Source organism: Rhinolophus sinicus, linkage group LG12, assembly GCF_036562045.2.
Source record: "Rhinolophus sinicus isolate RSC01 linkage group LG12, ASM3656204v1, whole genome shotgun sequence".
Lineage (NCBI taxonomy): Eukaryota > Metazoa > Chordata > Mammalia > Chiroptera > Rhinolophidae > Rhinolophus > Rhinolophus sinicus.
In genome coordinates this window covers 1,757,105-1,784,526 of record NC_133761.1, presented here as the reverse complement: position 1 = coordinate 1,784,526, position 27,422 = coordinate 1,757,105, and the positions used below count along the sequence as shown (strand labels likewise).

Genomic DNA, 27,422 nt, shown 5'->3' with positions numbered 1-27,422 from the left:
CCATTTGCCAGATATGGCTGTTGAGGCCCAGAGAGCTGGAAAGTGCTGGAGTGAGGACTGGATGAGCTGGCTTACAGGTACAGCACCTGTGCACGGACCCCAGACACCCACAGCAGGGGTGATGTCAGGAATTCTTGGGCCTGAATTAGGGGCTGCTGGAGGGGCCTCCTCTCCTGCCTCCAATGATGCCTCTAGCTGCTCACTATGGGATGTGGGCTGTTATAGTGACAGGATGGAGTTGGAAGGGAATGGAGATGATGAAGCAACAGTGGACTGGGGGGATCTATCCATATGATTCTCGGGGAGGTGTCTCCTCTGTGGGCCAGATTTGGGGTGTCACCTAGTCGCCTGGTGGTCTGTAATAGTGTTCATCTTCTCGACAAATGGAGGATACACTGGTGGAGATCATCCCTTCTCCCACAACCCTGAGGCCACCTGTAGCCCCATTCTACAGATGAGGAAACTGAGGCCCAGAGAGGAGAAGTCATGTGTCCCCCGTCACATGGCTGGAAGGGACACAGCCAAGACTCCAGTGCATTGGCCCTTGTCCACACCTGTGTCCTGGCTGCCCTGGAGGTCACGGGTGTGTGCCAGCCACGGCATCCTCGGTCTTACCTTGTCTGGGTGGAAGAGGACGTTCCCTAGGCCCTGCAGGCTCAGCACTCGGACCTCAGGGTTTGGGTCTCTAAGGCTTTGGGCCAGCACATCCAGGACATCCTGTTTGGAGAGCACCTCCAGGAGGGCGGGGCTGTAGAGGAACTGGGTGACCCCACAGGCAGGCAGGTCAGGCGGGGCACCCTCTCGCAGGAGCGGAGCCCAGGACCAGGGTCTGGTGGGGGTTCTGGGCTGGGGGGGGGGGGGTTGACCAGCACCCTCTGGGTATCGTGGTTAATGAGTATTGGAAACCCCCCTCCAAGCAGGTTCCACCCTTCAATGTATAGATGGAGAAACCAAGGCTCAGAGGGGCAAAGGGCCTTGCCTGAGTCCACACAGCAAGGCTAGGGCCAGTGTCCATCAACAGCCGGCTCATAGGCCCCCCCCGGGACAGAGCCCCGTGGCAGGTGGCCCAGACATTCCTGAGAGTGGGGTGGGGTGGGGTGGAGGCAGCACCAGGCTGATTTGGGTTTTCCCTCCTGACATGCATGATGGAAATGACACACGTCCCCCCTCCCTGCCCCTCGCTCACTGCTGCCAAGTCTGCCACACTTAGCACCTGTGCGCTTCTACCTGCCCATCCCCTTTCAGCTCCACAGTCCCAGCGGTGGGAGGGAGGAGAGGCTGACCTATACTCAGGGCCCTGCAGGCCTCAGGCCAGGGAGGGCGGGGCTGTGGGGACCCTGAGAGGTGGGGGACCCAGCCAGGAGCCCCAGAGTGGGGAGGAGGGATGTGAGGGGTCTGTCTGGGCGGGCCTTCCCCACGTCAGGTTGTGGTCCTGGTGTGTGTCCTGACGGGGCACTGAGGCAGCTGGAGAAGGGGTTCAGATGGTCTCTGAGGGGCCCCCGTCTGGCCAGGCTCTACCTCAGTGAGGATGAGGATGGCCACCTTCCTCTCCCGCTCCTCCTGGCTCTGCAGGGTGGGCAGCAGCTGGCTGAGCACCACCTTGATCTGCCTGCAGTGGTTCAGCACCATGGCCCTGGGGCGGGGCGGAGGGCGGGCAGGGCCTGGGCTCACAGGAAGGTCCTGGGCCCCCCTCCTGCCACCACCCCATCCAGCTGGAACCAGGTGGCTGGAGGTGTCACTGAGTGTGGGTGGGCACCACCTCTCAGAGAGAGCTCCCACCCCCTCTGCACCCACTGGGTGCCAAGCCTGGGGGAGACAGAGGAGCAGGTATGGCCCTCATCCCCCGGGAGGCCTCAGGCCCAGGTGTGGCCTGAGGGAGATGCCTACACCCACAGGCCCCCAGTGTGTATGTGTGACCAGGTGCGGGAGGCAGGCACCTTCCATGCCTGAGGGCCGTGTGCGGACATGCGTGAGTCCGTGGGGCTGTGCTCACAGGGTGGCCATGGGGATCATTGCAGCCCATACCCCCAGCTTCTGGACATGTGGCCTGACCCCGCCCCTACCTGGCCAGGAGGGTGACGCCCTGCGGGTAGGTGGGGATGGTGCTGAAGAGCTCCCAGGTGCCCTGCAGCTCCAGGTGGGCGAATTCCTGCCAGTGCCCCGTGCTGGACAGCAGGCTCTTCAGTGCCTCCAGCGATGTCCTGCGGGGAGCAGAGGGGCTCAGGGGCCAGTCCTGTCCCCGGGGAGGGTGCCCAGCTGCCCAGGTGATTCCTGCCCTTGTTAACAGAAATGGTCAGGTTTCCCGAGTCACAGGGTAGAGAGTCCTCGCCGAGCCTCGGGGGACAGTGTGTGGGGCTGAGTACAGAGGGCGTAGCAGGGAGGAGGAGAGCAGGGCGTGTGGGTGGGATCATAGAAGCCCAGAGAAGGCTCCACCTGCAAGTCCAGCTCCTGACACTGCTCTGCCGCTGGAGGTCTCAGAAAAGGCAGGACAAGCCCTGAACGTCGTGTGTAACAGAAGGAATGCCAGCCGTGAGGCATGGCCTCTGGACCAGGCGTCACTCTGGGCGCCTCCCATGCACCGGCTCAGGTGACTTTCTACTGCCACACTCTCAGAAGGAGGAAGCAGCCCAGAGAACTGATGCCCTGTCCTGGTCGCACAGCCCGGCCAGGGGCAGCGGAAGTGGAGTCAAACCAGACCCCTGGCTCCAAACCTGCCCTTTGATGTGGCTGCCACAGGCTCAGGGCTGCCCCAGACCCTGCAGGACACAGGTGGAGGGCCCGGGATGCAGGCCCACGGAAGGCAGGGCAGCCTTACTCTGCGGCCTGTCCTGAGTGCACCCCACCCCGAGTGCACCCCGCCCCTCAATGCGGCTGTCATCTCGGACCAGGCACGTTCTGAGCGCATTTGCAAAACCAAGTGTCAAAGGATGGAAACGCAGCTCTGTGATTGTCTCCTATGACTCCAACCCAAATGCCAGCTGGTTTGTCATCTGGCCCCAAGCAGTGCCACTAAGGCTGCGTTTTCCAGGTCACTGGTCTCAGCCACAGATGATGATGGTTTGAGGAGAAGGGGACTGCAGGGCGGAGCGGCATGTTGTCCCCTCTGTGATGACTCTTGGAAGCTTTGGTTTCATAGTCACCTGCCTGTCCCTGCAGCCACACCAGGGCTTCAGAAAAGAGGAGTCAGGCCGCTTGGTCATTCTCGGGACTCCTGTGGACGCGGTGAGTGCTGTGAGCATGCTGGGGGGGCGGTGGGGGCAGGCAGAGCATGGGGGCTGGGGAAGCACAGGGACCGAGGCCACACATGGCAGCTTTCTCCTTCTCTCCTGTGTTCTGGGAGGAGGACGTTTTATTAGCTTATTAGGGAAGATTCATGCATTTTGCACGGTTGATCTGAATAAAAACGGAACTTTATGCACATTCGAATTCAGAAGCAATATGAGAAGTGACATTTTTTTTTCCAGTGCCGCGCCTTGGGGAGAGCTGTTAAAACTGACAAATTGCGTGAAGCACATCATAATACAAACAAATGAAAAGAGCCGGGCCCCCGCGGTTTTAAAGACTAGCATATTGGATTTCTCAAGACACAACCTGGCACAGAAGGAAGATGGGGCCCCCAGCCCGAACCACTGCCGCGTGCAGGGGGTGGGACCCTCCCACACAGGTCCCGTCCAAGCTGTCAGATAGGGGCTGGAGGCCAGCGACCGTCCACGAGGTCAGCACAAAAATGTACCGGTGTCCAGTGACATGTGCATGGGGACTGCAAGGCTGTCTGCCTCCAGGGGCTGGTGGTGGCCAGGCAGGTGTCCCTGCTGTCTTATGGGCTCTAGCTCAGCCACGCGGGACATTCTGTGGGGCTCAGGGAGCCTCTGACCCTCTCTGAGCCTCACTTTCCTCATCTGCAAAATGGGAAAGACACATTCGCCTCAGACTCCCTGCAAGGGCCACACTCAGGGAGGATATGGCGTGTGACAAGTGCTGTCCCGTGACAAGTGCTGCCGAGCCCCCTTGGGACACACACAGGCCGCTGAGTGCTGTGCTGACCACAGATAGGATTTAGATGGTTGGGTCATGTCCCCCAAGAAGCTCTGTCGAAGTCCTAACCCCGGCGCCTGGGAATGTGACCTCATTTAGAAATAGGGTCTTTGCAGATGGAATCTAGTTAGGATGAGTCATTAGGTGGCCCTGATCCATCATGACTGGTGTCATTATAAGAGGCAGGATGTTGACACAGAGAGACACAGGGAGAAGGCCACGTGGCGACAGAGGCACAGCCAAGGCACACCAAGGGTGGCCGGGCCCCAGACGCCGGGAGAGGCAGGAAGGGTCCTTTCCTACAGGTTTCAGAGGACACGGCCCTGTGGACACCTTGAGTTTGGACTTTAAGTCTTGAACTGTGAGAGAATAAATGCCCGTTGCTTTAAGCTGCCCAATTGTGGTGCTGAGTTTCTCAGCCCCGGGAAACCGTTCCTGTGGGCGGCCTTAGGCCTTACCTCTGGGGACTGGGCGTGGATGCCTCTGGGGCCTGCTGGCCGGGCTGGGGACCTGTGGGCAGGCTCAGCTCCAGGATGTAGTGTATCTGGGTGAGAAGGGCCAGGAGCAGCTGCGGGTAGGCCTCCTGCACGGCCTTCTTGAACTCTTGCGTGATCTGTAGCTCGTGCAGTGTGTTCATGGCCTGTCCGGGCAGGAGGGCATGCTGAAGCTCCAAGCCCTGCGGCCTGCGGGCCAGGCCTGCTGACTGACCCACTGCCCAGCAAACCCCATGTGGGCCACACCTCCTGCTCCCCGCTCACAGCCTCCCAGACCAGGGCCAAGTCCCTGAGACCCTTCCCTCCTTCCCTCCTTCCCTCCTTCTTTCCTTCCCTCCCTCCATCCCTCCCTCTCCCCTCCCTCGCGCCTGGCTCTGTCTGCTCACACCACTAAGTGCCTCCATGCCTGTAGTGGCATTTGGTCCAGAATGTTCTCAGGGTGGACAACAATTCTGAGCAGGGATGACAAGGGGAGGGCAGGGGTTTGGGGCATGGCTGGATGCAGGGAAGGCTACCTGCTGACCCCACGCTGTTATATGGTCTCCCACAGGGAGGCTGGCTTCAGCCTAGGGCTGGGGTTGTCAGGGAGAAGAGCAGACTGAGGGCCAGGTGTGAGGAGAGTGTGAGGCTTCCCGTCTGCCACCATGTTCAGCTGTCACACACCCGTGCTGTAGGCAGCAGTGTGTGTAGGGGGCTCTCAGACTGGAAAAACTAGGGTCACCGCTGCTGCCTGGTGAGCATTCAGCCAAAGAGGTCAGGTGTGGCTGTGTTAGGTAGTGAGTTCCCGGCTTCTGGGGCTGTGCAAGCAGGGCCTGAGCTTGTGGGGAAAGCTGGGGCAGGGTAGGCTCCTCCAGGAGGGTGGGGGCTACAGGACACAGCCTGTAAGCTTCCTCCAGAATCCACAACCCCCAGAGCCCCATACGGGTACTGTCTCCATGCCCTTCCTCTCTGCCTGAACCTGTCCCAAGGCCTTCTCTCTGAGGCCGTCCACACAGCAATCCGAGTCCTGGACCCACACTGTATGCCTAATGACTTCCCTAGTCCTGCAGGCTCACCACTGTCCCACTTCACGGAGCGGAGACGGGCTCTGGAGCAGTCCAGAACCCTCGGCCAAGAAGTGGGAGCTGGGCCTGGGCCCAGGGCCTCTGTGGTCAGCCCCTGGCTGGGTGGTCCTGGAGGCCCCCTCCTCCAGGCTAGGCTGGGCAGGGATGGGCTTCCCCTCTCCACAGGGCCTGGCACACCATGGGCACCCAAACACCGCTGATATCTGACTGAATGCCCATGTGAAGTCCCTTTAGCCCAGTGGCAGTGGTGGTGGCAGAGACTCACAGCCAGTGAGCGCAGGTAGGTCTTCTCCTTGGGCTGGGGGCTGCTGTCACTAGCCTCGATCGGCAGGGGCCGTTCCCGTAGCAAGGCCAGTAGCACCGCCAGCACCCAGCGGCTCACAGGCTGCTCGGCCCCCAGGGCCCTCCACAGTTGGAAGGCATGGCTGTGGGCAGAGAGGGGCCGTGAGGGCTCTGCCATGCCCGTGTGCCACCATGACTGGGGCCTCGGGGGCCTGGAGTGGGGGCCAGGCTGGGTTCTGAGCCACACCTGGCAGGGTGGGAGGCCTAGGGGTGGATCAGGGTGTCTCCAGGTGGGGGCACAGGGCGTGAGAGCAGCACAGGTGTGTGTGGCTGGGGGGACACAGGAGATGGGGCCAGCTGACCCTGGTCCCTGCTGCAGGGTCTCCTCACTTTCAGGGTCTCTCCTTCAGGCCCCTCTCGCCCCAGTTGCAGACTCTGACTCTGTCTGTGACCTTCAGTGGCTCCCAAGTAGTGGCAGGACATGTCCAGCTGGCAGTCAAAGCTGTAACCTTCTGACCTCTGCCCTCTGCCCTTTAGTCCCTGTCTGCCCTCCCTCCTGTCCTGCCTCTGGGCCTCCACACATACTATTATTCATTGTGTTTGGAGCACACCTCCTCACTGGGCTAGTTCCACTCAGCCTTTATGGCTGGCATAAAGTCTCTTCCTCCTGGAAGCCTGCCCTGACTACTTTCTCCTAGACCTGGGTGTGCTGGGGTCCAGCTTCCCGAGGCCCAAACTGAGTCAGGTTAGGGCCCATCACTGGTTCATGCAGAACTTTGTAGTGTCCTTGTGCCCATTTTGCAGATGGGGAAACTGAAGACTGGGGAGAGAGAGAAGGAAAGAGAGTGACGGGGAATATGCTCTGTCAGGGCTCTCTCTGCCTTGTAACTGGGGAGCTGGGACTGGAAGCCTGGCCTGCCTGGTCCTATGGCTCTGGGACACCTTGGGGAGGCAGGGGGCATTGGAGCTCCCCACGTAGGTGACTCTGATGGCTGTGTTCTGGGCTAGATGGCCTTTGGGCCTGAGTGCTGGTGGAAGGAGCTGGAAGGACAGGAGGGATTTTGGAATGTTGGGTGGGGGCTGGGAGGGCCACAGTGGGGCCTCGATGAGCCCCTACCCCCAGGTTTAAGACAGACCCAAGGGAGACCACCCTTGAGCCCTGGGGAAGCCACCCCGCTCCCATCAGACCAGTGGCTGGGTGGGACAACAGCTCAGAGGACTCTGGGAAATACCCAAATGTGGTCACTGCCCACCTGGAAAGAATGGGGCCTTTGGAGTCAGAGGGTCTGGGCTCAAATCCCTGCTCTGCCTCGTGCTGGCTGTGTGCCCTTGGGCAAGTCACTTTCCCTCTCTGGGACAAAGCCTGCCTTGAGAGGATTAAGTGAGATGATTCTCCAGGAGTGAGGTGCCCAGAGGGCCCAAGTTTTCATTTTGTTTCCTGTGGGCATCTGTCACTCAATCAGCATGTGTGTGCTGAACACTGTCATATGCAGGCAACCTTCCAGAGGACCTAGCAGTGACAGAACTGGTGACTAGGTGGGAATGACGCCCTAGAGTTTGATATGGGCAGCACACGAGGGTGTGTGGGATGCTAAGTATATAAAGTGGGGGCCTGGGGAGAGGGGAGGTGGGGAAGGGAGGGGAGGGGACAGTGAGAGGGCGAATCTGGGAGTCGTCAATTGTAAGTAAGGCAGTCAGTAAGAAAGGGACATGGGCACAGACCTGAGGCTGTTGGGGGAGAGCCATGCAGCTCAGGGGTGGGGGAGAGCCTTCCCCCAACTATACGTATGTAACATGTTAGCATGCGTACTAAAGACATATGTGGAGAAAAATACAAGCCAGAAAATAAGAGAATATTGGAAGGGTACAAACTACACAATTCTGTTTATACCACATTATTTAGGACACACACCGTTATGTCATGGACTTCTAATTATCCAAGATGGGAGTGTAACCCCATCCTAAAGCTGGGACCCCAAGGGCTGCTTGTACATTGCAAATGTGATAAAACTAAATAAAAGAAAATGCTTGCTGTGCAAAAGGAAACAGTAAGAAAAGCTGCATGCCTCAACCAGCACAGTGGGTGGAAGGAGAATGGTTCTTCTGAGAATTTGAAACCCAAAATCTGTTCTGGGGTCTGATTCACACCACCAGTGTGACCCAAAGAAACCTCGAGCAGAGAGTTCAAATTGGAAATGTTCTCAGGCTGCTAGTTCCCCCATTAATGTCACATGTACTCCCATTTCATAGATGTTGAAATGTGAAAAATGTGCTTCTCAGAACGGAGGAGATCAGATGTAAATTCTAATACAGATGAAACTGAATGATAGACTTCTAGGCGGCGGAAGACCACGGTGGTTGTCTGGGTCCCCACCGCTCCAAACTTCCTTGAAAAACAACACAGAGCAAGAAGAAGGGAAGACTAAAACGACACAAAAAGCGGACTTCACAGAATACCCAAATTTCAACGGTACTATAAGCAGAAAAATGCCAATCCCAGCCTGCCATCCCTTCTACTCCACCCATCTCTGCTCCAGCCTGAGGTGGTGGCTGATAATGGCAGGAAAGGGACTGAAAAGCTTGTCCAGTGTGAAGGACAGCCTTTAAGATGTACAGCTTTGGGGAGAGAAAAGAGAGAGAGAGAAAAAAGAAGTGTCCTTTTGGAAATTAAGTGGTGAAAGGGAAAGATGCAAAAGAGAAAAATTTAAGGGCCTGAAAGAGAAAAGAGAATCCGAAACACTGGAAAACATGTGACCCTTTCACCTACCACTCACTAAACCAAAAAATTTATTAAATTACCTAGACTTTGCTATACTGACAGAAGAGGGTGCCATTGAACTTGAAATCCTATAAAACACACCGAGAATGTTTTACCTGAACAGAAGCAAAATTAACAGATCCATAGAATAATTTTTAAAAATTAGACAACAAAATCAACACACATCAGTGAAGGAACTCTCCCCTGAAACACAACCATTATGCAGAAAAAGTGCAAGATGAAACTCCAGATTCAGTTAAATACACTCAAGCAATTGTGTAAAGATATGAGAATCCACCTTGAATTATAAATTCAAAAAGGACACACACACACAAATCTTCTAATAAGAAAGAAAAAAAGAGTTGATTGAATTCAGGAAAGAGATGGAAGAAATGACAAAATTATTTCAGAAAAAGAAGAAATACAAGGTGCTCAAGAGAGATAAGACTCAAGTGAAAATTTAATAAGGGGCATTGAGGAAAAGCAGTAAAACAATCAAGAGAATGGAAGTGAATTTAAGAAAGAAGTAAAAAGGATCAGGGAGAAAGTAGTGGAAATAAAAGACAGGTAATAATAGCATTTGAGTCTCTGAAGAAGAAAACAACAATGGAACACAGCTAATAATACTTAAAACAATAACCAAGAGAACGTTTCAGAAACAACAACAAGAGGAACAACAGAATACTTAAAGTACATAGTCAGAGAACCCACCAGGTACCTGGGAAAATGAATGATCAACTCTGAGACATTTCTTAGTAAAACTGTTAAACTTCAAAGATAAAGGAAAAAAATCTCCAAGGTCTTTAGGCAAAAGGATCACACAATTTGCAAAGGCAGAAAAATGATTGTTATTCGACTTTTCAAAGTCAAAACAAAACTACAATTGAGCAGCATTTAAGAAACACTTAATTAAAGAAAATGTGAACCAAAGATTTTATATGTAGCCAAGCTGTCCTCCAAATAAACAACTTGCAACATAAAGAACCTGGGAGGGAAGGGGGTTCTGAAGCCATGAGCCCTTCTTGAGGAATCAACGGGAGGATGAGTTTCATCAAGATGACTGGATAATTTCAGCAAAGGGCCTGGCGGTGACTGTGTGTGGCACACACAGAAAACAAACGTGGGGAAGAGCATGGATGACTACTTTTACAAAGTAGAAGTTTGCAACTGAAACAATGGGAGGAGAAGAGAGAAAGAGGAAGATAATCTCACTGATGGTGATATGGGCAGTGATGGGGGAGTTAAGGAATAACAATAATAATAGAAGAAAACAGATATTAAAATGGTAAATAATAAAACAAGTGACCGGGGCATTAAAATAGGATAGCAATACAAAGGTAACAACCAGAACAAAAATAGAACCTTTTCTAAATTAAAAAGCCCTAACGATCATAGATTACACACCTCATAGAAAAAGAAACATAGCAAAAATACACACAATTGCAAAATATTATGACAGAGTTGAGACTCAACATATCAGTCATATCAATAAACGTGGATGGACTTAACTCACCTATTAAAAAAAAAGATTTTTAATTTGGATCACAAATCAAGACCAAACTATATGGTGTATATAAGATGCCACCTAAAACAAATGGATTTTGCAATGTTAAAATAAAAGGATGGGTAAATGCATACTGTAAAAATGGGGGAAAAAAAAGAAAAAGAAAGCAGAGGTAGTGATCCTGATAACAGACAAAGTGGAATTCAAGCCCTCAAAGCATTGAATGTGAAAGGCAGGGCACTTTTTAACGCTAAGAGTCACAATTCATACAGAAGGTGTAACACTTATGAATATGTATGCACCAAATAACGTGGCAACCACCTTCATGAAGTAAAAACTACAGAAGATGGAAGGAGACATTGACAGAAACACATTAATAATAAGAGACTTTAACACACCACTCTCAGTACAAGACAGATCAAAGTGGACATAAACTAAGGAAGGATGTAGGAAACCTAAATACAATCAATAAAGTAACTCTTGTGGATATACATAAAACTCTACATCTGATAACAGAAAATACACCTTCTTCTCAAGAGCCCACAGAACGAAGATTCACAGAAATTGTTTAAAAGATCAATCCACTTCATAAAGCAGAAATGTTACAGATGACATTCTTTGAACACAATTCAATAAAACTAGAAATTACTAACAAAAACAAAAGAGACCTTCCACTTGGAAGTTAGAAGTCTTTCTGGAAACAAGTCTCGGGTGGGGGTTGGGGGCTTGTGGGAGGTCTCTTTTGGTGGAGTCTCATTTTCCAGTGGAATGGAAGCAGGCAGGCATCTAAGCGTGGGGAGTGGGTGGAGGTGTTGGGAGAGGGGTGGCCCGGGGAAATGCAGCGGGATGCCAGCAGCCCTGAGGGGCGTGGAGGTATGTGGTTGGAAATTTAAAATGTGATGTGCTTTTCCCTGTATAAGGCTGCACAGATGCAGGTGTGAAGTCAGTGAAGCTGGCTGTACCAGAGCTGGGTTTTGCCAGCTGAGTATGACACAGGGAACAAGGGACTTGGCACGTGTTTAGGGAGTGACCGTAACTTTGGAAGATGGAATCTACGCTGGTAAGGACAGGTAAGGGATGAGGACAGGTAAGGGATGGAGAGAAGACGGGTGGGGCAGTGGACTGGAGGTCCCGGGGGACAGAGACTTGTTGGGGTGCCAGAGGGAGTGAGCTGTGAAGGTGGGAGGTATTTGAAAGTGTGAGAGATGCTTGAAATTGGAGATGACCGAGCCGAGGGGATGACCGTGGGCGTGGCTGGCTGAGGGAGGGTGGCGGACAGGATCACAGGGAAGAGGAGATCCAGGTATCGAGACGTCCGGGTGAGGGAAATAGTGAAATCCCTGAGATCAAAATGGGGTGTAAGAGAGAGGGTGTCTGTGACCAGGAGCCACATCTTGAAGGACCGAGGGGTGACCCAGGGCAGGAGCATGGTGGAGGGGTCGCAGGTGGTACAGACTGAGGACCTGGATTCCGAGCTGAGATTTTAGGGAGGAAGATGACCCCAGCCTGCCTCTCAACTCAGGTGCGAGGGCTGTGGGAGAGAGCCAGGCGCCCCAACGAGGGCTGTGGGAGCCACTGGGGAGCAGGTGGGAGGCGGAGGGGTTCCTTGGAGGAGCAGGAAGGATGATGAGGTGGTGGCATTGGCACTCAGGGTCCCAGGCCCTCTCTCCATCAGGTGACAAGTGGTTGAGGCTGGGCAGGGGTATTTTATGTGGAACACAATAGAATGAAAGGGTAGCAGTGCCTCCCCCAGGCCCACCCAGGACTTATGCAATAAAAGAGCAGGTCCGTGGGCCCCCTCCCTGCACCCAGGCCTGTGGGGGTCCCAGGGGGCTGGTAAGGGACAGGCAGGAGGCCAGAGCTGAGGCTGGAGGCCCTGCCCCCTGCCTGGGGGAGGATAGAGGGTAGACGGGGGCAGTGAGGGAAGGTGGGGCTGGGTACCTGTCCAGGGGTGTGGAGAAGTCCAGGAAGGTGGCCACCAGCTCGGGGGTGTGGTTCCGGGCCAGCAGGGTGATGGCATGCAGGGCATTTTTCTTGGCTTGGGGGAGGCGAACAGAGCAGAGCTGCAGGTGGATGGCCTGGCCTAGGTTGGCAACCTATGGAGGCAGCAAGAGTGCAGGGCAGAGGATTGGTCTGAGGAGGGGGGCCAGGCCCTCTTCTGTGAGCCTAAGGGGGAGGGGTCCTGCCATGGTGAGTGTGGACCCCTTCAGCTGTGGTCCTCCCGAGGGGAACGTGTGAAGGGGGAGACACGGGTCTGCCCAGGGAAGTATGAGGGAGGAGACACAGCCCCATCCTGGACACCTGGTCAGAAGTCCCAGTCTGAGAGGGAGGCAGCCCCACTACTTTTCACACGGCCTTTGAGGTCTTCCAACTCTGTCCAAATGTTTCCATCATTGGAAGTGTTAGACACACCCACCTCATTGTCTCCTGCACATACCCGTTTGGCACACGCTGTGCCCCGAGCCTGGAATGCCCCTGCTGCGTCCACTTTTGGGTCTCTCTCACTCATCCATTCATGCTGATCCAGTGTCACCCACCTGAGCCCTCCTTGTCTACAGGCTTGGTACTAGTTACCCCCTTTCTGGGGGCACCTGCCCCACTGGGCACCGTCCTTTGCCTCCGTGTTTCCTCTGCTGTCTGGTCCTTATCTGCCTGGTGTCTGTCACCTCTGTTAGACTGAGAGCTCCCGGAGGGTCAGGGTTATGCTGCACCTTCTCCATTTCAATCAAAACGTTTGCCCCATGACCCTGCAAACGCCAGCCAGGGCCCCAGCACACCTGCTTGGGCATCCCCTCGTTCATTCCTTCATTCACTGGAACAGAGCAGGGTGGGGTCTGTGTCTCCCTCCAGCTCAAGTACAGGGACATGGCCTTGGCCCAGAGGCCATAGCCCTGGGTGCTGCCTGCTGGAGCACCCCTCTGACCCCTGTCCCATCCTGGCCGCCCGCAGAGGTCCCCAGCCCCTTACGGTCTCCAGCTCAGCCCCGTGCTCCTGGATGACAGTGAGCAGCATGTTGGCGGCTGCCTGCGCGCGGAAGGTGCTCGTGGAGCCCAGCCCATCGATGGTCGTCCGGATGAGGTGGCCCAGCTCTGCCAATGTGAGATGCTTCATGGCCTCCTGCAGCAGCGAGTGGAGGCGGCATCACCTCGGGCTGCCTGTGCCCCGGCCGCCCCCGCCGCTGCTCTTATTCCTTTGCTCCAGGCACCCCAGTCTCTGAGCATTTCCACACTTCTGAACCTCACTCCTCCGGCCCCCCACCATGTATACCCCGTTTTGCAGGTTAATCACCTGTACATTTCTCTGAGCCGACCAAAGCCTAGGGGCCAGGAAGGAAGGGACACAGCTCCCTTCCTCGTTCAGACCCCAGTGCTGGTCCCAGGACCCTGGTGGCCGGGCCAGCCTCCTCCCCTCCCCTCCTCTGCCCTGCCCTCACCGCATGGTCTTCCTCAGCTGCTGGCCTTGGCCCAGCAGGGGTGCTCCCCACGCCAGGCCCCAGGCCCCCACCTATCAGCGTTTTAATTTAGAGCAATTGAACTTGAGCACAGAGAAGGATCTTCAAGGTCACCTGGACCAACCCCAAGACCCAAAGGTGTATGAGTCACCCTCACATGTGGGTGGGGCTGGGAGGGGCTAGGCTGAGTCTGGAACCCAGGGCTCCTGCTCCATGGTCGGGCCTCCCAGGAGCCTGACTCTGCTCTCTGTCCACATTCTCCCAGGAGCTGCTCTAACGGTTCAGGGAGGTGGCTGTCACCTTCAACCCCAGACCATGAGCTACGCGGGGTAATGAAGAGGCTGTCAGGGAAATGCAAAATGATAGGTGGGATGCCTGCTCCACAGTCACAGACCACAGTCTCTGAGAGGGAAGGCTGGCAGCATGGGGCTACCCAGGTAGAACCTTTGGGAAAGATTTAGAGCATCATGACCCAATATGGTAGCCACTAGCTACACGTAGCTATTTAAACTTAATTAAGTAAAATTTAAAATTTAGTTCCTCAGTTGACTAGCCATATTTCAAGTGCTCACAGCCACAAGTGGCCAATGGCTGCTTTGGATGGTGCAGCTATAGACACTTCCATCCTCCCAGAAAGTTCTATCGGAAGGCTGTGACGCAGAGCATCTGATAATGAGACGAAGATAGAATGCTGGTGATGGAATAATAGGAAGCCTGATAGAAAATTATGTCTGCAAGGATATTAAAGATGATAAAATGTTAATATATTTGTTGAAATGTTTGCAAGTCTGTTAGGATGTTTGTATGTATATTAGATATAAAAATAAGTGCTAAATAATGGATGTTAGAATATTTATTAGAATCTTACTCTAAAATTTTGGTAACATTTTTGTGAGAATGTTAGGTTGTTAGTTGTTAGAAAGGTAAAATAATTTCAATGGAATATTTGTGGTTTATAATAACTTTTAAAAAAGAATTTAGGTTATTACAAATCTGGTTAGAACATTTGTTAGAAGATCAAATTTAAAATTGTTTTCTAAAATGTTAAATTTTGGTTAAACTTCTGGTATTTAGAATGTTTGTGAAGAAATTCAACTTGAAATGGTAGTTAGATTCTCAGAATCCTAGAATGCTACAATCTCAAGGTTGGTAAATACTTTTGAGATGTCTTACTTTAACCCAGGGCATGAATAAATATAAGATAGAGGTGGCAGTGATGGTAGAATCTGTGGGGGTGATGGTGGTGATGGTGATGGTGATGATGGTGATGGTGGTGGTGGTGATGGTGGTGATGGTGGTGGTGGTGATGATGGTGGTGGTGATGATGGTGATGGTGGTGATGGTGGTGATGGTGATGGTGGTGATGGTGGTGGTGATGATGGTGATGGTAGTGACGGTGGTGATGGTGATGGTGGTGATGGTGATGGTGGTGATGGTGATGGTGATGATGGTGGTGGTGATGATGGTGATGGTAGTGATGGTGATGGTGGTGACGGTGGTGATGGTGATGGTGATGGTGGTGATGGTGGTGACGGTGGTGATGGTGATGGTGATGGTGGTGATGGTGGTGATGGTGGTGATGGTGGTGACGGTGGTGATGGTGGTGATGGTGGTGGTGATGATGGTGATGGTAGTGATGGTGATGGTGGTGACGGTGGTGATGGTGATGGTGATGGTGGTGACGGTGGTGATGGTGGTGATGGTGATGGTGATGGTGGTGATGGTGGTGGTGATGGTGATGGTGATGGTGGTGATGGTGGTGGTGGTGATGGTGGTGGTGGTAGTGATGATGGTGAGATGGTGATGGTGGTTGTGGTGATGGTGATGGTGATGGTGATGGTGGTGACGGTGGTGATGGTGATGGTGATGGTGGTGATGGTGATGGTGGTGATGATGGTGATGGTGGTGATGGTGACGGTGATGGTGGTGACGGTGGTGATGGTGATGGTGATGGTGATGATGGTGGTGGTGATGATGGTGATGATGGTGATGGTGGTGACGATGGTGACAGTGGTGATGAAGGTGTAGTGTATCCAGACCACATGAGGAATCAAGGACAAACTTAGGAATAGAATCCAGGTCTGTTCTCTATCCCAAACCTTCCTACATCTACCACCCATTGATTAGCATACCCTTCCTTCTTCTCCCCTCCTGCACTCTTGTCTGTCACTGTCTCTTGGCCAAGGAGGGCCAGAGCTGAACACCCATTCTCTGTGTTCAGGGACAGCACACGGTGGGGCAGACTGCCGATTCCCAGACACTGTGCTCCCAGTCACTCAGCTCCCCTGATGGCCTGCATGCTCTGGGGTCCCTTCACCACTGGTCCCCAGAGCTGGTGGCCAGTGGAACCCTCCCTTCCTGCCCTGCCTCTGCCCCCAGTCCAGGTTCTTTGGCATACACTGAAGCCAAGCCAGGTTTTCCCGTGTGGGCCTGGACAATTGATACGCTGGCCACGGGGCTTTAGATGTTCGGTACTCAATGTCTGATCGACCTCAGCACTGACAGCGTGCTGCAGCTGCAGAGAGCACAGGTTCTGGAGTCAACCAGGACCAGATTCTGAACCCCTGGGCCTTTATTAGCTGTGAGCCGCCAATTCGTCCTCATTTGGTTCAATTTGGTTCAACTTAATGGGTGTTAACTGAAGGCTGGCTCTCCGGCCAGGCCCTGTGCTGGGCCCTGGAGGGACTCAGTTTGTGGCCTGGAGTACTCAAGGTCTAACGGAGACTGACAAGCACGCTAAGTACAGGGTCTGCATTCACCATAGGTCCAACACCAAGAATGGGCAAGCTGAAATCTCCATGTCGGAGACATCGTGAACTGACCACTCAGAACAGGAGTCTCCAGGCAACACTGCCTGTCCAGTGTGTGCCGGCATCCAGCCTACACCCTGTGCTCAGCCTCGCCCATCTTCAGAAGGAAACAATCCAAATCAGGTATTAAATGTCACAGATATGGGATTTCTGTGGTAGTGAAAGGAACATTGGGGAACCGCTGGACTCCCCCAAGCCATTGACCGAGGAGCCGGGCAAGGTAGACCAGATGACAGCAGGAGAGGGGAGTCATGCTATGCCTTCAGAGGAGGAGGTTTGGCTTTCAGAGGATTAAGAGAGGCCCCTGGGAAAATGGGGAGGGTGGGAATATTTCTGCAGAGTGGTCCTCCTGCAAAAATCAGACTCAAAAGGAAGGATGTCCTCTGGTGCCTCTGAGAACACCTACCATGACAGCCACCCTGAGAGCGCCATTTGTTGTGTGCTCATGGCAGTATCACTGCCCATTTTACAGAGGAAGACTGAGGCTCAGAGAGAAGGGGCTATCCAAGGTCACACAGCAGTGAGGGACAGAGTAGGGACTCTAGCTTGGGCTGCTGACCCCAGAATCCGTCCCCAGCCCTTTCCTCCAATTTCCTCTCCCTCAGCACCCGTCCCAGGCCAGGGGCTTCTCCAAATACGCTCAGTTAATCACCAAAGATGCAGGCAAGATCAGTCTTGGTTTTAATACTCAGTGTGGCGCTGACCACCTGGGTTCAGCGAGGCCACATCAGCAGCTGGAATCCTGTCAGAGGGGGCGGCAGTGGGGGTCAGAGCAGAGCATGGCCACATCCCCCCACCCAGACCTGCCCACGCGTCTAAAGGCTTTGACCTTGATGACTTGGGAGCTGCTGTCCTTTGAGAACGCCACCTTCCGGGGGCTGGGGGGAGTGGCTTTCTGGTCTCCGCTGCTCCAGAGTGGGGCTTCATCCTTGCTAGCCTGGGAAAGCTGCTCGGGGGACAGTGCTTCCACCTTCAAAGCTTCTGCTGGCCAGGGGTGGCATTGGGCAGGGGTGAGGGTGGTGCAAACACAGGCTTGGGGTCTACGTCGGGATGGGTCACTGGTAATCAGGATTAGCCCGGTGCCCAAGTTTGGGGATGGGACTCAGAGTGGTTCTGGTGTCCAGGTGAGGCCATCGCAGGCTATGGTTGAGGTTAGAGGTGGGCTTGGGGGCCGACTGGGGGAGGAGTTGAGTTCAGGAGTGCTGGTGTGGGTTCAGTGAAGGCTGTGGTTGGGGTAGGAGTGGGTCCGCCTGGTGGCCCGCAGAGGCTCACCTCTGTGGCGCAGCAGAAGCTGGTAGAGATGGCCCAACCCTTGCAGGCTAGAGAGCTGGGTGGCCCTGTCGGGGTCCTGGCACAGAATCCCCAGCATGCCCATCAGCTGCCCGATCTGTTTGAAGTCCTCTTTTGGCTGTGGCAAGAGAATAGGGGGACCCCTGATGGTAGAACTGAGCCACGGAGCCCCCAGCCCAGCACGACCAGCAGCAATGGATCCCCTCAAATTGTGTGGGAGTGCTGGGACTTGGGTTTGGGTAAAATTGAAGGGGGGGCCAAACCACACAGAAATCAAGAGAAATAATATTTTCATGTAATATTTAGAAAATGAATGGCAAAAAATGATGGTGAACAAAGCCTCACGCTTGTAAACAAAGACAGATTCCCACCCTATGTTTCCATGACCTTGCGTCTCCCTAGTCCCAGACCTGGTTCCAATCAAGCGTTACTTACAACAGGCAGCCAGCCACGGGCCATAGCTTGAGAGGTGATTGTAGAAAACACCACATTAAATATCCTTGACCTTTTGCACAGTGTTTTGGCACCCCCATAAAGGTTGTGCCCAAGGCGAGGGCCTCCCCCCCTCCCCCGGGTCCTACTTCTGTGTGGGGCCACGAGAGCCACTTAGAAGCCCTCCCGAGGGGTTCCCCTTGTCATAGGAAAGCTGGAGTCTGTGCAGTGAGCTTTCCCTTGCACAGCAGTCCCTTGTCCCCAATATCGCGGCCTCTCCCCTTCATTAGAAAGGCATGTTCGCTGGGCATCAGGCTGAGGAACTAATTTCCTCCTCTCCCCATGGAATTAATGAGGCTCCCTAGGGACTGAAAGCTGATTTTGGCTGTGAAACGCAGAACCGCTCGCTCCCTGAACACGTGCTCGTGTTCATTCAGCCCATGGTGACAGCGACAGATGGAGGTTAAGCTGGGAACCATGAACCCACCGGGGTGGTGATGGATAGAGGGCAGTGGGCATGGACCGAGGGCGGCAGGATAGTGGGAGCCCCCGCAGTAACTGCTTATCCTAGTCTGGGGCAGGGCCATGCATGTTACGAGCCCTTCACGGCCCCAGTCTGGTTCTCTGTACCCCTCTGAGGGGAATCATTTCTTCCCATTTCATGGGTGAGAAACTGAGGCTCAGGGTGGGGCTTCAGGGTGTTGACAAGAGCCCAGCTGGGAGGATTTGAAAGGTCCTTAATCCCCACCCCTGGGCTGCTTCCTCCGGTGTAGAAACGGGGTTACCTCGCTGGGCGCAGGGCACTCAGGGGTGCATCCTATCCTGGTGGCAGGCCCAGGGGAGCCTTGGAACCCTGGCAGGCTCTGAGAGGAGGGGCCGGGGCTGGGACAGCAGAGGATTATGGGGCCTGGGGCCGGCCAGCCAGGTACTCACGTCCAGGTAGTGGTTGTGGCTCAGGAATTTGAGGAGGGCGGTGCAGGTGTGCACAGCCCGCTGCCGTTCGTGCGCCTTCTCGGACACCAGCCAGATGTACAGGTGCTGCGGTGGCAGGCAGAGGTGCTGTTGGGGGGACCCCAGCTCCGGCCCGGCTCCGCCCAGCCCCAGGCCCCGCCCCAGCCTTGGCTCAGGCTCCGCCCCCTCAACCTCCACCATTCCCGGGTCAGCCTTTCTAGGCCCTTCGCACCTTTGGGAATCCCTCCGACCCAGGAAGCCCCGCCACTACAGGAATCTTTTTCTCCTTTTGTAGCTGGACCTCCCTTGCTGCTCAAAGCCTTTGAGGCTCCTGGTTCTTAACCTGTCTCATGCGACGACGCACCCCCCCTTCCAGAACAATGCTTTTCCGTGCACAACATAAATGCACAGAATTACAAGGGAATACCAAGGCACAGGAAACAGGTAGGGTGGACAGTTTTAAATCACATTTGAGTCTCTTTGTTCAGGCGATATATGACTAGTGATTCTGAAGTCTGAGGAGGGCAAACGGTATTTGGAGATTCTGTGACCCAGTGATGTCCTGTGACATCTGTGACTTCCGTTAGTGGCAGACAGCTACTGTGGCACTGCTGTGGTTTGTCACCAACCTTCCCGGGGGAGGAACGTGCTACTTTGTAGCTCAAGGTGAGTGAAAGTGCAGATGACATTTCTTCCTAGCTGTGCTCACACACCCCGACGTCCATCTGTGGCCCCCAGCTCAGGACCCCCTGCTTCAGCAGCCCCCTTCACCTCCAGGAATCACCAGCCTGCCAAGGTCCGGCCCCTGCTGGCCTGACCTCACCCCGTACCCCTGCCCCCACCTTAGCAGCCCGGCCATGCATACCCGCTCTCCATTCTGGCTCACTTTGCCCCTGTGTCTGCTTTCCCTTGTCTACCCAACGACCTCCGACCTCCGTAATCTTCACTTGGTGAAGCCCTGACCTCCTTTCGACCCTTCCAGCACAGCCAGCTCCCCTGTCTGGGCCCTCTCCTGCTCCTGCATACTGTCACTACCTGGTCACTTCTTGTCAAAGGAGAGCCCCTGGAGGGCAGGCGAGAGTGGGGGTGGCGGGCTCATGAGACCCCCTCACAGCTGGGGACACTGCTGCAGGGGAAGTTCTCTGGTGGGTGAGAGGGCAGATCCCAGCCAGGGCCACGGCCTGTGTTGTCACCAGCTCCCTTTTGTGTGGCATTTGAGTCCCATGGACCAGCTGCACCTGCCGCCTGGGCCCCTCTTGCCCCCCAGTTGTCCCAAATCACTGTGATCCCTAAGCAGGTCAGCCCTCAAGCCTCCTGGGCCACTCCCTGCCCCCACTTCAGGCCCTGCCTCACCTGGGACATTCTCCTTTGTCACTGTCTGGCCCAGCCCCACCCTTCGCTGCCCCTCTGCCCTCACCGACAGCAGGAAGTGCAGCTCGTCCGCCGTGGGGTTCTGCGTGATGAAGGTCTGCAGCATCTCATCCAGGGCCTCTGAGGTCTTGCTGTAGAGGGTCTGTGTGGGGACAAGGAACCAACCGATCAGGGCCCACAGTGCTGGTGGGTGGGACAGGGCTGAGAGCTGCGCGGGCGGAGTGCATTGGCCTCAGGGCTGCTGGTGCCCACTTCCTGCAGAGCCCCAGCCCAGGCTGCCCACCAGCGAGCTCACACGTGCCCAGGAAGGGCCTTGTCAAGATCCCCATTTGGCAGGTGGGGAGCCTGGGCAGGAGGGCCGTCTGGGCCTGCCTGAGGGAACAGGTTTCTCAGTGGCCGAGGCAAGTTCGTTTCTAGCAGGGCTGGTCATGGGTGTGCAACCTGCACAGCACCTGCTGTCAGAAGGGCCCTGTGCTCCATCTGATGCTCTGCTGTCCCATCTTGAAATTCTTAGTAGGTTTTAAAGAAGAGCCCCATATTTCATTTTGCACTGGTCCCGGCAAACTATGCAGCGGTTCCCATTCTTGGGTCTCACACACAAGGCCCCCAGTCTTCACTGCTTGGCTCGCTGGGCATGCTCCGGGATGGAGGGGGCCACAGAGAGGACCCAGCCCACCTCCCATCAGAGTCCATTGGAGCAGAGACCTGGGGCACTGGTCATCATCTTCCTGGGTGCCCTGGGAGCTCGCTGCAGCTCTCTGAGCCCACTGCTGCCACCTGAGAACTTGGCGTGGAGGTGGACACTGGATGGCAATGAACAGGGTCCCCAGTCCAGTGCCTGTCACCAGGTCACGCTCTCTGGGTGGGGCACTTGTGCTGTTGTTGCCTGGTAATGGGGGCACTCTGGACTCTTCTGGGATTGGGGTATAGGAAGACGCCGCCCTTCTGGCTGCTGGGGTGTTGCCCTGGGTGCTCACCCGCACCCGAAGTGCTTATTTTTCCAGTTACAGCCTGAACCCAGCCTTAGGGTGTGGCATGAAGACGGGGGAAGGGCTGGGGTTCAGCCCTGACTCTCCCACCAGACCCTTGGTTTCTTTGGGCTGACTCTCAGGACAAATTGCTGCTGGGCAGGTGAGCTAACGAATATATAGGGCCGGGCACGTAGCTGGTGCTCCGTGAACACCAGCTCCCTCTCAAGCCACGGGCAGCAGGCGGAGCTGGATACCCTGCCTGAGGGCCCCTCTCGGAGAAGGGGTGCAGGCCCCCATTTCACACCTGTACGTTGGGTGGCTCCAGAAAGAGGCAGGTGTGTTTCTCCAGGACATCCAGCAGTGGCAGGGCCAGCACGCTGTGGAGGCAGATGGATAGGAGCCGTGATTTCTTCTCCGAGTCCAGGGGTGGTCTCAGCTTACTGTTTGGGGGACACAGGGCAGTGAGGGTGGGGCTCAGGGGCTGGGGGTAAGAAGGGACCACATGCCAGAATAGACAAGAGCAGGCGAGCCCTGAGCAGAGGTCTCTCCTGGGACTCAGGCATCACCTCCCCTCTCACCTTCTTGCATTGACCAGACACTCGTATATACGTTTCTGCCTCCCCAGCCTTTCCCCTCCATGACCTGTGGCAGGCCTCCTGTGCAGGCACCTTCCACCAGGATTTGTAAGGGACTCACTGGCCTGGCTAGGGGCGGGGGCTCGCGAAGTCCTGCACCCCGGGCTCCCCTTTACTGGGCAGACTGCTCTCGCCCCAGCCCTGGTTACACCTTGGGGTTTGAACGTGGGCTGCCTGCTCTGGGGAAGGCCTGGCCAGCTCCACCTGCCACCTGCCACTTGCTACCTGCCCAGTGCAGTGCTGGGCCGCAGGATTCATGGCTGCTGCCTGCACGGTCCCTCTGCCGTTGGAGAGCAGGCAGCTCTGAACTCCCTGGGGCTCCACTTCCAAGTCAGCCTCACCTGTCCTGGCCAAGGGAGGGAGGCCAGGTACCCCTCACCCCGCCTGTAGGTGGACGGCTAACTCAGGACCTGCTGCCTGCACTGGGGCCCCCGAGCCCTTTGGATTCTAGCGAGTCCAGACTCCATTTCCCTTTGCGCTTCCTCGCCCAACTGCTGGAGCCTGCCCTGCACTCCTCCTGTGGCTGGGATCTTGCCCTGAGTGGCCAATCTGACCTTGAGTGTCTGGGGGGGGAGGGGGCATCAGGTCAGTCTGGGGAGTGGCTGTGCCCCCAGACCAAATGCTCTGGCCTCTATGAGCTGCCCATCCCCCAGCCCCCATGGCCACCTTCACCCTGCTTCTGGCCTCTCCCTGCCTTGCTGTCTTGCTGGCACCACCCCCCCTGACCTTCAAGTCTGCTGTCGGATGCTGAGGAAGGCCCTGTGTGGGGCTGGGGAGCCTACCAGAGGCTGGAGACGATGTGGATGGTCTGCTCGCGGGTCGACGTACACAGTGTATCCTGGGGCTCCTCGCGCATCAAAGCCTGCACATGCGCAGGTGAAGGCAGAGTCACGCATGCTGGGGCCCATCTCACTCCTGACACCACGTCTCGTCTCTGCCTCAGTGCCTGGCACCCACGTGACCCCAGCATGACGCTCTAGCTCCTCGCCCACCCAGGGGTGGGGTGGGCTCTGTGACCTGGCCCCGTCTTAGAGAACTAGAGCATGGACGATGGCACCAGACAGGTCATGTCTGAATCCTGCTTATGTACATACCAGCTGCATGACATTGGGCAAGTCTCCGAGTGCTCTGAGCTTCATTTGTGCAGAAATGCCACAGCATCGCACACGTGTTTTGCATGAAGCAAGGCATGTAAAGCACAGTGTCTGAGTCACAGCAGGAGCTCAGTACGTGGGAACTGCTATTGTTATTACTATTCCTTTTGTAATTGTCCATCACTCGTGTTTCCTCCATCACCTGTGGGTTCTGCGGGCCAGAATCTCTAGTAACTAGTGGTCTGAGCTAGGTCAGAATAAGCAGAATGGGCGGTCTTGGCCTTTCTGGGCCTCAGCCACGTACCTGGGCAGCTGCAGGGAAGTGGAGGACGTGGATGTGTTTCCAGGTGTGAAAGCCTGGGATGCTCTAGAAATCCAACGGCCCACCCTTCCCAACGGGGGCCTCTCCTGAGCGCTGCTGGTCCGAGGGGGCGCCCCCACCCCTTCCTGTGCCCCAGAACCTTGTGCTCACCATCAGACACTCGAGGAGCTGGGGGAGCTGGGAGAACTCGTAGCTGTGGGCGCCCTCGTTGCGGCTCACGGCCCCCACCAGCATGAGGATGGCAGTGAGGAAACTCTGCTTCAGGGTCTCGTCCTGGCAGGAGGTCAGGCCAAGCGGGAGGGCCCGGGAGGGGACGGGAGAGAGCGACAGCCTCGGTCACACACGCAGCAGGGCTGCTGCTGAGAGGGACAGGGGCGGCCTGGCCCGGATGGCGGACATACCCAGGTGCTGCCGTGGAAATAGAAGATCATGCGTGACAAGATGTTGTCCACCCACGGGAGGATGTGGGCTTTGGCCTTGACCGCCATCTGCCCGTAGGCGAGGAGGATGGTGCTGGTGGCCCACTTCCACTGCAGGTCCTCTGAGGTCTGACCCGGGAGGGGCAGGTGGGGAGCCTCAGCGTCCTGCTGGACCCCAGCCCCGGGGGACTGGAGACGGGAAGGACCCCAGGTCCTAGCAGGAGACTCGAGGCAGGGTGTTGAGGGGTGACAGGCGTCCGCGTACCTCAGTAGGAAACTAGGGAAAATGGTTCTGCCCGCGGGGGTTACTCAGGGTGGCTGCTCTGTCCATGTGCGGGGACACAGGTTGACCTCTGGCCCTTGTCTCATGTTTCAGAGGACACACATGGTCAAAGGGCTATGACTAAACATGCAGGCGCCACCACAGCCACACCTGGACCTGTCGCAGAGCACTTCCCAGCACTGCTCATTCTCACCCCAACAGTTGGGGAGGGAGGAAGAACTTATTCAAGAGGAGGAAACTGAGGCACGGGGTCACCCTGCAGGTGGGTGCAGAGGTGGGACCGGACTGGAGGCCAGAACACGTGGTCCAAAGCCTATGCCCCTAACTCACCCCAGGAGACCCGGCTGGGAGGCTCCAACCTGCCTGGAGGGTGGGGTTCCCAATATCTCAGCCCCTTCCTGAGGCCCTAAGGACCCCAGAGCCAGTTACCTTTGGGGAGAAGTTGTGGAGGCTCCGCTTAATGGGTGCGCTCCGGCCAAACTGCTCCAGGACGGCCCACACATGGTCCAGGTGGCGGGCTGCGGCCAGCCCCACAGTGAGAGCAATGCCCTAGGGGTGAAGGAGCAGGGTCACCACGTGGGGTCCCAGGACCAGGCCTGGCCCCTCACTGGGGTGTTGACTCTGAGGCCAGAAAGGGAGGGACTTGTCTGAGGTCACAGACATCTGCCTCCCACCCCCACACTCTTTAGGACATGCAACCCCAAGCCCAACCCCGTGGACCTTCTCCTGTGGGGTCTGGAGGAGGGGGCACAGGAGGGAGAGGCTATTCCCTAGAGGCCTGTTATCCCCTCCACTCGCCAGCTCTGAGCAGGCCTGTGCCAGAGGTAGGAACAGGGTTCAGAAAATAGGCGTGTGACAAAAAAGAGGACCCAAGCTGTGAATGGGCTCAGTCTGTGACGAGCAAGGCTCAGAGTGTGACAAGGCTCAGTGTGTGACCAGGGTCGGGACTCAGCCTGTGACCAGGATCAGGGCTCAGCCTGTGACCAGGGTCAGGGCTCAGCCTGTGACCAGGGCTCAGGTCAGGGTCAATTAGCTTTGTGATGGGCAAGGGCTGCGTCCTCACCTCCCTCTGCTTGGCCCACTGGTGGGACGTCTCCAGGAGGGTTCGCAGGTGTGTCCGGACCACGATGCTGTTCTCCTCAGCTTGAAGGATCAGCCCATAGTAGAGGAACAGGAAGGCCTGGGGGAGGGTTCAGCTTCCTGTCCTAAGCCTGACCCACCTCTGTCCATCCCTGTCCACCTGGATGGCCTGACCAGGCTCCCTTGGCCCCCAGGGCTCCTGCAGCTGCCCTCACCACCCTCAACTCCAGGGACCGTCAGCCTCGTGCCTGGTGGTGGAGCTTTAAGGGTGTGGCTTCAATCCTGCTGCCTGGGCCCCTCCCCTCTGTTTCTTTCAGGTGCATCAGTTTCTTTCTAGGGCCCCAGGCCTTGCTCCACGTGTGCACCCTAGGGACGGGCAGTAGGAGCCGCTCTTGGGGAGGCAGGGTGTGGCCCACCTTCTCCGGGGGCTGCTCATAATGTGTCCGGTCAGGCTTGCTGAGTGCCCACAGCAGCTCCTTTGACCACACATCTGTGTTCAGGAACTGGACGGACTTGACCGCTATCTGTGAGTAGATGGGGATGGGCAGGGTTGGAGTGGGTAGGGCTGGACTCTCCCAGGACACTGGGACCTGCACCAGCCCCGCAACCCTCGCCTACCACTCAGGGCCTGACGGCCTTGGTCTCCTGCCCCCTGCCCGCTTGAGAATTTGTAAGAATTGGTTTCTTTCTTCCTTAACTGTGTGATAGAATTAACCAGTGAAGTATCTGAACCTGGAGTTTTCTTTGTGGGAAGGTATATGATTATTATTCCAATTTCTTTGACACAGGACTACTCAGATTTTCTGTTTCTTCTTGTGTCAGTTTGGCAATTTGCATCTTTAGGAAATTTTTGTCTGTTCCATCGAAATTGTCTAATTTACTGGAATCTCATTTCACAATTACCATTTCATGTGTCAAGGATATGTAGTGATATTCCTTCCTCTTTTCTGATACTGGTGCTTTGCGTTTTTTATTTTCTTGATCAAGGAGTTTATCACTTTGACAATCTTCTTTTGAATAACCTACTTTGGATTTTATTCTTTCTCTATAGTTTGTCCCTTTACAAACTTTCTTTGACTTGTACTCTAGTTTTTATTATTTCCTTCCTTCTACTTACTTTGGGTTTAATTTGCTCTTTTTTGAGAGCTTCTTAAAATGAAGGTTTAGATAATAGGTTTTATCCCTTTTTTTAATATAGGCATTTAAAAATATAAATTTCTAAGCATTGCTTTTTGTTGAACCCCTCCCGTATCCATATGCTGTGTTCTCCTCATCAATCAGTTAAAAATATTTCTCAAGTCCCCTTGCGATTTCTTTTTTGACCCATGGATTACTTAGAAGTGTGCTAATTTCCAAATATTTGGAATTTTTCCAGATACATTTTTGCTATTGATTTTTAATTTATGTTCTGGTCAGAGAATGTACTCTGTTTGATTTCAGTGCTTTTAAATTTATTGAAACTTCACACATGGCTCAATAATGATGTGTCTTGGTGAATGTCCTGTTTACATTGGAAAGGAATGTCGATTGGATCAATTTGGTTAATTAGGTTGTTCAAGTCGTCTATACCCTGAGTGATTTTCTGTCTAATTTTTCTATTAATTACTTGTATTGCTGCTGCTGCTGCTGGTGTTATTTCTACTAGGTACCATTTGATTACGACTTATTTTGCTGCTGCTATATGATGATAATATCATTTAATGAAGCTTTCCTGTGTATCACGCGGCACCAAGCCCTTTATACGAATTATTTCCTATAATCGTCACCACACACATTTGAGCTCGGTACTCCCATCGCTATTTGACAGATGAGGAAACTAAGGCATGGAGAGGCAAAGTAGGTCATCCAGGTCACACGGCTGTGGTTGGTTAAATTTGGACTTGAATCCAGGTCTGCCAGGGTCCTGCGTCCCTTCTCCCAGCCACATCGGCCCTCACATGGTGGGTGGTCAGAGATGGACATGCACGACACCACGACTCAGCTGTGGCAGCTTCAGTCTACCCCGCCCTGTGTCCTGCCTGCCCTGTTCTCAGATCGTCTGTGGCCTCCTCTGTCATGAACCCAGCCTCCAGGATGGGTGGGAAGGGCCTTGTATGTTCTGAACACCTGCCCTGTGCCAGGCTTCTAGGGGCCACAGTTCAAATCCAAGCTCCCCTAGATACCAGCCCCAGGACCG

At 55.1% G+C, this 27,422-nt stretch overlaps 1 protein-coding gene and 1 long non-coding RNA gene across 2 annotated transcripts in view; one reads left to right on the top strand and one right to left on the bottom strand.

The window, feature by feature from the left end:
- Window positions 1–27,422, bottom strand: part of LOC109434701 (maestro heat-like repeat family member 5) — a 46,639-nt gene that overhangs the window by 5,906 nt on the left and 13,311 nt on the right. The window contains exons 7-24 of the mRNA XM_074316417.1: window positions 25,663–25,770; window positions 25,230–25,346; window positions 24,596–24,715; window positions 23,866–24,012; window positions 23,615–23,737; window positions 22,831–22,910; window positions 21,718–21,853; window positions 20,489–20,650; window positions 19,054–19,158; window positions 17,671–17,806; window positions 17,228–17,382; window positions 13,105–13,254; window positions 12,079–12,233; window positions 5,859–6,018; window positions 4,494–4,675; window positions 2,064–2,219; window positions 1,519–1,633; window positions 616–759 (exon numbers count right to left, since the gene is read on the bottom strand). Of these exons, the coding sequence (XP_074172518.1) occupies window positions 616–759; window positions 1,519–1,633; window positions 2,064–2,219; window positions 4,494–4,675; window positions 5,859–6,018; window positions 12,079–12,233; window positions 13,105–13,254; window positions 17,228–17,382; window positions 17,671–17,806; window positions 19,054–19,158; window positions 20,489–20,650; window positions 21,718–21,853; window positions 22,831–22,910; window positions 23,615–23,737; window positions 23,866–24,012; window positions 24,596–24,715; window positions 25,230–25,346; window positions 25,663–25,770 (2,451 nt within the window). The remainder of the gene's footprint in view (window positions 1–615; window positions 760–1,518; window positions 1,634–2,063; window positions 2,220–4,493; window positions 4,676–5,858; window positions 6,019–12,078; window positions 12,234–13,104; window positions 13,255–17,227; window positions 17,383–17,670; window positions 17,807–19,053; window positions 19,159–20,488; window positions 20,651–21,717; window positions 21,854–22,830; window positions 22,911–23,614; window positions 23,738–23,865; window positions 24,013–24,595; window positions 24,716–25,229; window positions 25,347–25,662; window positions 25,771–27,422) is intronic.
- On the top strand, window positions 11,063–26,996 carry LOC141567822 (uncharacterized). The gene is made up of 5 exons (XR_012490673.1): window positions 11,063–11,207; window positions 16,353–16,521; window positions 19,367–19,515; window positions 24,260–24,428; window positions 25,564–26,996. It is a non-coding gene; the product is annotated as an uncharacterized LOC141567822 (long non-coding RNA).